This window comes from Tuber melanosporum (genome assembly GCF_000151645.1).
Source record: "Tuber melanosporum whole genome shotgun sequence assembly, scaffold_12, strain Mel28".
Classification (NCBI taxonomy): Eukaryota; Fungi; Ascomycota; class Pezizomycetes; order Pezizales; family Tuberaceae; genus Tuber; species Tuber melanosporum.
In genome coordinates, this window is record NW_003298777.1 from 1,186,063 (window position 1) to 1,194,995 (window position 8,933).

At 45.7% G+C, this 8,933-nt stretch overlaps 1 protein-coding gene; it reads left to right on the top strand.

Moving 5' to 3' along the window:
• The first annotated feature begins 2,343 nt into the window (after positions 1 to 2,343).
• On the top strand, positions 2,344 to 8,349 carry GSTUM_00004507001 (uncharacterized protein). XM_002835933.2 has 15 exons: positions 2,344 to 3,541; positions 3,598 to 3,785; positions 3,859 to 4,025; positions 4,086 to 4,194; positions 4,254 to 4,336; positions 4,393 to 4,480; positions 4,561 to 4,700; positions 4,751 to 5,437; positions 5,492 to 5,607; positions 5,661 to 5,765; positions 5,835 to 5,886; positions 5,940 to 6,290; positions 6,346 to 6,894; positions 7,017 to 7,180; positions 7,268 to 8,349. The coding sequence occupies exons 1-15, from the start codon at positions 2,640 to 2,642 to the stop codon at positions 7,470 to 7,472; spliced, it is 3,906 nt and encodes a 1,301-aa protein (XP_002835979.1). The 5' UTR covers positions 2,344 to 2,639; the 3' UTR covers positions 7,473 to 8,349.
• Positions 8,350 to 8,933: the final 584 nt, after the last annotated feature.

Consider the following 8,933-nt stretch of genomic DNA (forward strand, 5'->3'; position numbering starts at 1 on the left):
TTCGGCTAGGCCTGAGAAGTGGAACGGAGTAATTCTGTCAACTACTCAGAGAGTTACTTGGCTTCAAAGATATGACACCTTTGGCTTGGGCCATAAGTAACGGGACGATTTCGCACAAAGAGATGGTATCAAATGGTAAAGGATCTCTACTAGAGACCAATACATTTACATCCACCAGAAGAGTCTAGAACTTCAAAAGACACTATCAAAGAAGCCAATGAACTTCATGGAGTATTGCAACTGGGTTTCGGAACACGTTATAGCTATGGGATGATTCTCAATACTATAATGGTTACTGAAACCTACTACCCAGAGAGCAACCAAGGGTTGCCAACCGAGGGATTAATTACCAATCTTGTGGAATAGCTTCCTGCGAGTTAATAGGAAGTCATTCAAAGAAAATCTATCTGTTGGGTATGGAGTTACAAAGGATCAGAGTCAGATGACCTATGATGGTTGTAATGACGACCATCTTTGCAGATATAGCTGTGGATAAAACTGATCATTTTATCAATGGCGAAGACAATTGGAGCCAATTCAGTTCGACTTAAGAACTAGGCTATAAGTCTAAAGTCTCTGCTAATCGGGATATTACTATTGGGAACAGCACACTTCTTAAGAAGAAATATCATAATTACCGAAGAGGGTGTGATGGTTTTCAGGGTCTACAGATGTTCGCACCTTAGAAGAAAACTCGATGTCGTAAATAACGATTGAAGAAGTACATAGTTGTATGATAAATAGATGTAGTCCGAGAACGCTAAAATACGGAATATAAATATCGAAGTGCCTTCCAAGCTTTAAACATCATCAAGTAATGGAGAAGAGACCTTAACAATATAATATTGTTTTTACGATTCTACCCTACTTTACCTATTCTACTTCACTCCTAGTAGTCATAAATGAAACGAGCCAAGTCTGAGCCTTCCTAGACAATCTCCGTCTACAAAAATGAATCTCAATTGGCCTAGACAATCTTGAAGTCTATCAAGTTGTCTCCGCTTAACAGGCTACAGAGCTCGCTGAAATATTAGTAGCATCACTCAGTCTACTAAGAGGGGAAACTGTGTTGGCACCATGGGAGTAGAGCTAATAAACTTGCATGGCAAGTTCAGTGATGGTACTGGAGAGGGAGAACAGGCTATACATAAGGGATCATATGAGGGGAAGGAGGTAGTATTTCCCAGTGAAAAGGTTGGTGAGATCTTTGTGAAAGAGGGAAGGAAGGTGTTTGGGAGGCCATTCCAGGAGTCTCCTGGTAGTTGAAATGAGAGTGGCCAAGTGGGCCTGAATAGGGAGAATTAGGGCTGTTGAAGACAAACGGAAGGGAGGATGGAAGGGGATACTTTGATGGGTAACCACAGTACCAGTGCGGGATGTAGCAGTGGGGTCCATAGCCTAGGCAAGGAGGAAAGTCCTTAGGCACAGGGTGAGGAGGATTATAAAGGGTGAGGAGTTTTCACCAGATGTCAATGGTGTTGAGTGCAGAAGTAGAACATAGGGTGAGGGAAATAGAGGGCGCAGAGCATGCTTGACTGCCCAACCTATCGAGTTGCTATCTATAGGATTGTGTTAATCACTTTAAATTTTTATGTGGTACTGTTGCTGGGCCTGAAGAGAACTTTTTAGTTGCAACTGTACCTAGTGTCTGGGCCGGGTTAGCCGTCCACACCCCAGGTATTCTGTGGGCATATTATATGTGTAAGAATATTATAAGGAAAGACATCTTAGAATCTTACACTGATACAGCCTGTAGTGTTGGCGTGCACCCCCTTGTTATATTCGTAAAGGTATAGAATACGGGGATCGCCGCTCATCGATGGCAAAATGACTTGGTTTCTGCTGGTGGCCGTCCTGATGGAATCTCGCGAGATATCCTGCAGTACGATACAAATACAACTTTTGTTGTAGGGGCGTCTAGCCCGATGTGTGTATGCACTTGTCTGTCGCTATCAGTGTGGAGTACTGGTATGTTGGTGTGAGTATATCGGATAATATCTGCCAATCTCTTGGATTGCTAGAATCCTGTTGCTCCCGGTGAAGGTGATATCTCGGAATTTGTCGATAACGATACACGCCTATTACGGTGAAAATGTTTATACACACCTAGGGGGACTCTCAAATATTGTAGCGATAGCTGTTGCGTGCCATATTGAAGAATGGGCCAGAATTGATGGAAGTCGGGTGATAATGGGTGAATTGAATGGAAACCCTTTGTGTTACCAGCGATATGATTAGGAGTGGTCGAAGGGTCGAAATAACCAGCGGGATCCCTGACGACCGTGGTTCGTTGCGCGCTGAGACAGCCCTCAACTCAACACTCCACATCCAAACCCCCCGCGATAACCCCCCATCAGAACTTGCCCGCTCAACAATCAACCCCGCCTTTTCGTTTCAAGCTTTTCTACTGCCGGGTTTCTTGGTTGCGGGCCTGTACCCCTGCTGCATAGATTTTGCCCGCCACAGGAAGCCTCATTCGAATTTACCGCCCGTTTCTTGGGTCACTCATCTAGCTCCGAAAATCTCCCTACTACATCATCTCTATTTTGCGTTCTAAACAGCAGAGAAATAAACGCCCCATGCTCAACTTTCGATCTGACTGTTGTCCCAAATAGGTCCGGCTCGTGGGAGTTCACGCCATGTCCAACGCCTTGACAACTTCCCCAAAGTCTGTGTCGGGTGCCTCGTCACCAGGGCCTAGGGCTCGTGGGGCAAGCGGAGGAGATCGAGATGGCCTACTACATTTACGCCAGCCCAATGGTAACCGTGCGGGCTCGAGCTTTGGGGGGGGCAGTGGCACTACCATTGTGAATTCTACGCTGAACGGCCCCGGGAGCTTTAGCGCAAGCTTACGAAGTACGAATACCATTGTGGCCATGACACCGAACGCTTTTGTCGAGGAAATGTCGAACCCCCCAAGCCCAATGTCTTCCGAAAGGTTAGTGGAAGAGCTCACCGATCAACTTAACAAAGCGATCAAGTATAAGGAAGGAGCCGAGAATCTTTTACAGGTGTTAGATACGAAGAAACCCAAGGAAGCAAAGCAAGCGAGAAATCAAGCTGAGAAGGAGTACAATGCAAGGAACCAAGAGATATCGCAGCTCATGAACCGTATCGAAGCCATCACAAAGCCTAGGGAGGTCACAGGAGCAACAAGAGCAGCAAACAAGTTCAAAGGAGAGCCGATAAGACCGACAGCTGCTAACAACGGACTTGCTATCTCTGGTGCCCCAGAATGGGACCCTGGAAGCGAATCACCAACACTATCACTTACTGAGTTATTAAAAGATTTGGAGGAGGTGGGTCGGAGGCCAGAGTACTACGTTGAGAAGGCTAATAGTTTGGTGGCATTGTTTAAACGGCATCCTAACCTGAAGTATGAGTTAGCTTGGAATAATTTTGGGAGCCGGGTACAAAATATGCTTCTCAATGAAAACAAGGAAGTTGTGGCGGCTGGATATCGTATTGCAAGATATGCAATGACCGACCTGCAGTCTCTTAAGACCATTAGAGCCTTATACACTGACGAAATTACCATCATGTAAGATCTGCTTGCGGTCCATCTTTTTTGTTTGTGTTCTAAACTAATTGTAACAGTTCTTTGGTTAAGGAGTCCAGGGCCAACGTTGAACGTGAACAGGCGTTAAAGTTTGTACGTGCGTTTATTGAGATTCCTGGTGGCGTACAAGAGATATCACGAGGGGTCGTCAGGGCGATTGTTGCGTGCGCGGAACAGGTTGATGATAGGTTACGAGGTGTCTCTATGGAGACGTTAGCAGAGATCTGTTCGTATAACCTGTCTGTTTGGTTTTTGCTCCACATTACTCCTTTTTTTTTTTTTTCGGGCTAACAATTTAGTGATTCTCAATCCGTCACTCGTTGTATCGGCAGGAGGCGTCAGAGTTCTGACCCAGGTCCTGTCTGAAGGACCTTACGAATTATCTGATACTATTTCTTTGGCGTTCTTATACTTATTAGATTTGCCAGCAACCAGAAAATATATCCGACCTGGCAACGACTTGGAGGTAAGATCTTTTTTTTTTGCTTCAATTAGGCCCTTGGTTTTACTGACTAGTTGACGCTAGATTGTGTTCTCTGTTTTTACAGACTCATACTCGGAAAAATCTCCTGCGCCAGAGGAAAGACTGAGATCAAGTGCAAAAGTCATTAGTTGCATGCTGAAATCGTGGCCAGGTAACAATCTCTTGGGAACTTTTGGTGTACACAGTTTTTCTTTCTAATCGCCGCGATAGGTCTTTTGGTATTGTCCATGTATGACCTCCGAACCCCAAAATCTTTAGTCTCGGCCTTATCTATACCATCTTCAAGTGTTCGGGTAAGCAAGACAGAGCCCCGTTGGCCTTTCCTCATTAGCTTAATACCGAGTTTTAGGATATTATATTGGAATTATTCTTCGATATATTTCGGATAAAACCTCCTTCCTGGTCGTCTAGCTTTCTTGCTGGACGTAGGCTTACAAGTATGTACATTTTGTGCCCCCCAAACTGTCACATTTCTTGTACTCTTGCTGATAGTTCTCCCCCCCCCCCAAAAAAAAAGCTTATGGGAGAGTAACAAACCTCAAGTCCGAATCTGATGCTCCGAAACCGCCAAGAGCAGATGATGCATACCAAGGAAATCTAGTAGAGCATTTCACGACCTTGCTTCTGGCAGTATTCTTTGAGGCTGACTTGTTGAGGGTATACCAAAAACTTTCTGTCATGGCAGCCCTTTCTAACCGTTCACGCAGTCTTTAATGGCGCTGGTAGAAGATAATAGTGATCCAGCTATTGTACGGAAAACAACACTTTTGCTTGGAGAGATTCTCAAGCTCGCAAGTCGTCTACTACCGAGCACTTACAGCGCCCGCTTACAGCTCCTCCCGGAGCTCTTCATATCAGCAGCAAACTTCCGTGTTCCAACGAGGTTTGCCGCATCAGCTGCAGTATACCAGATAGATAGCCTCAACCGGACATTGCACCGATCTCTAGCCGCTACACAAGCACCACAGCGTGTGTCTGTTGACGATGAAAAGCGAGGGCAGAGACAAGTTGAGCAAGCAAAGTTGAAGATATATATGGCGATCGATGATCGCCATTTTTCTGGTCTGATAGTGGATAGTGGGGTTTTGAACGCAAAAAGCCATACAAAGTGGAATTGGGATGCTCTCAATGAGATGATTCAAGGCCCGTTACTTAATCCCAAAAGACTTGATGAAGCGATAAAGGGGACAAAATTTATGAAGAGATTGATGTCCTTCTATCGGCCTTTTAAGTACAAATTTTCGGACGTTAAGAACACCAAGCCCAACCAGAAATATGTCAGGACAGGATGTGCTTTATTCCACACTCTCCTCCAAACTCCCGAGGGTGTTCGATATCTGAGTGAGAATAAAATACTTCGACAAATTGCTGAATGCCTGGCTCAACTGGACCGAGTGAGTTTTCGTCTATTAGAAGGGGTCTTGGATGTAAGTTAACATTTTTGATAGATGAGCGGAATAACATCGCCCGAGCCTCTATTTTCTACCTCCAGATTGATCGGTACCCTCAGTTGTGGATACTTTGCCATGTTGGGCGTGCTAAGTAGTGATCCGAAAGGCCTTGCGTATGTATTCAAAGTTGGGCTTGTTGGAGTTCAAGGTTCTGACATATGTACAGAATGATGGAGCGTTGGCGCATGTTCAACATGCTGTATCACATTAGTGATTCTCTTGATAGGCCAGATCTTCTGGAGCTATTCGTGTCCAACATGGATTTCACTTTGTAAGTCTATTCAAGATCCAGATCTAAGCGGCTGTTCATTTATGAATCGCGATCTCATGAACACGATAGGGAAGGGCATCCCCGCATCATTTTGTCCAAAGCATTGACAATGAACCTTAAGGTGGGTTCTGCCCGACCGGTGCTTTTCAGTGAGATCTTGCTAAAGAGTCGTAGAATGTTCGATTATTTGCTACCAGCCACCTCCGCAGTCTTATCTCAACCGCGCAGTCTTCACAGACTCCTATAGATTCCAAGACAAACGAGACCGCCGAATGGGCCATACGACTTCTCATTACTCAACTCTATGATCCCGACGTGGAAGTTTGTGAAACAGCGGTGAAAATCCTCGAGGAAGCATGCAATATTACACACAGTCTAGAGTATGTGGTGAAGTGTCGACCTGCGCTGGACCATCTTGGCGAGATTGGCGCCCCGCTGCTGTTACGATTCCTGTCGACGTCTGTTGGGTACCATTACCTTAATGAGCTTGATTATATTAATCGGGAAATGGACGATTGGTTTCACGTGAGATACGCTGAAAACCGCATTTTAGTCTATGCAAGTGTTGACATCTCGACAGGGCAGGAATGATTCATATGTTCTAACAGTTGAGGCATCCCTGGCTAGGGCGTTTGCTGATGAGGAGCCGCTGAAGAAACGGTCTGGCGATATCAACACGATTGACCGAGACATGATGGGGATAGTGCCACCACATTTCTATCGTGAGTTGGCAAGGACAAGCGAAGGATGCATCTTGCTAAGAGAAAAGGGCCACTTTAACGATTTTGCATGGTATATCCGAGAGCATGGTCAAGAGGAGGAGGATGCAGAGATCGTTACCAAAGTCAAGGGATGCCTTTGGGCGGTTGGAAATATTGGTTCAATGCCTTTCGGGGCGCCATTCTTGGAAGAAGCCGACATAGTGGAGTCTATTGTCAAGATCGCGGAGGAATCCCAGGTATTGACGCTTAAGGGTACAGCGTTTTTTGTTCTTGGCTTGATATCCAGGACTATGCAGGGTCTAGAGATCCTTCTTGAGTACGGATGGGATGGCACAACGTCCACCATGGGAGAATCGCTAGGGTTCTGTATCCCTTTGAAGCTTGGACGTCTTCTTTCCGTAAGTTCCGTATTTGCAGAAACCAAAGCCTTAGCGAACTACTACCATAGTATCGCCACACGCACACAGGAGTCAGTGAGTAGTGATATAATATAACTAACTTCTTTCATTTCATTTTATCCTACACACAGGTAGCACCCTGGTACCATACAGGAGACGAAACGAACCAGATAAATAGACCATCACCACTTTCCTCGGTGATCGGAGATGACCCGGTGGATGCAAAGATATTGACGGCAATCGCGAACCTAAACAACCATATCCTCGAGAGCGGTTCCACCAAGGAATTGAATCGGTAGGGATCCGGACAAGTTTTTTTTTTTTTTGTGACCAGTGATACATACAAAGGCAAAGGAGAGGTAACTAATGCAGGTAATAATAGGCTCAAAGCTAGTCACGTGATGCAATTCCAATCCCCAGATCTCTTCCGACGAGTGATGACGCTTATTGAGTCGTTCCGATATCGGCAGCACGTTCGGCGGTATATACTTGACCTCTTTGAGAAGTCAGTGGTGGAGAGGGTTTTTGCAGAGGGCCGAGCTGACCCGGAGGTTGAATCTCCTGATACTCCAGAGGGATTCAGATAATGAGGCTGCCAGTGGCCGGAGCGGGGGAGGGGGAAGCGGAATCGGAGTTCGGAAGATATCATATGCGGCAGCGAGGTGGGAAAGAAATTTCTATATATTTCTTCTCTTTTCCTTTTTCTTCGTGATAATTTGCATTGTCTTGCCTTTTGCTGACCTCTGTCTCTCTCTCTCTCTCTCTCTGACTGCCCAATTGGGTGCGTTCCATTCCGGTCTCAATTCCATCCCGTTTCTCCTCTTCTGGATGGTCACTTTTTTCTTTCTCTTCCCATTTTTTCCATTTCCTCTTGATGACATCTGATCTGTCCATGTACATTAAATTACGAGCCCGTTCATCTTTTTCTTGTATTTTTATATAAAAAAAGGCCACACCGGTACTGTAGGTTATTTCTGTGTTGCTTGTGGCTGCTTGCTAGGTTGGGTTAAGAAGCATGGTGGGGCGCTGGACCGGGTTGGGCTGAGGCTATTAACTTTAGTCTACCTTGTTTTGTTTCGTTCTTTTATTCATTCCCTTGTTTGTATCGGCGTAAAATACATATCATATCATATCATCTCGCACCGTATCCTCGATATGTGGGGTGGGCGTTTTTGCACGAGTATGCATGTATGCAGGCAGGTATGCACGAACAGAAAAAGTGCGCTTCGACAGCGGTACGTTATCATATCGTCGGGTGCGTGGGTTATCCTACCGCACCGTAAGTCTCCGATGGATGCATGCAATGGAAGAGAGATGAAGATAAAGAAAAAAGCGTGCCGAGAAGAGAAGAGCGATAGAGACGATATGATATACGGCAGGGCAGTACCACAGTAATTGGGATACATATTATACATGATACAGAGTAACTCCTCTTGATTGCTGGAAAAAAAAGAAAGGAAAAAAAACAAACAAGGAAAGAAGGTCCCTCAAAGTTTCGATGGACATTCTTAACTTTCGTTCCAAAAGAATGGATGGACGAACGAGCACGGGACGACACCTTTATCACAATGCCCCCCTCCCCCCCCAAAAAAAGCAATGCCTGCTTGTTCGATGAAGACTTGGACGGCTTGCTAGATAAACTATTCGGATATCACATATCGTACCGTACCGTCCGCAGCGGTCGGCAATCCCCCCACGCCGCATGCGCGTGCGGTAGAGTATCAAGTGTTGTGGATGTTTGGTGATGATGATGATGAGTGGGAAGGCGTGAGGAGAGGAGGAAGGAGGAGGAGGAAGAGGAGTGAGGAAGAGGAGCTAGCGCGGTGGGGGGGTTTAGCGAGCGTAGTGGATGTTTATGATATTATGACGCAGAAGGCGAAGTGGATTGGGGTTTTTTATTTTACAATTTGGTAGCTATGTATCGTCTCTATCGTCTGTATTTACTGCAAACTGGTGCAGTGCTTCGCAGGTGAAGGTGAAGGTGAAGAGGTTATTTTGACCGCACAGTTGAGTTATTGTTGGGTGGGGGGGCTTATCATGGTGGAAGC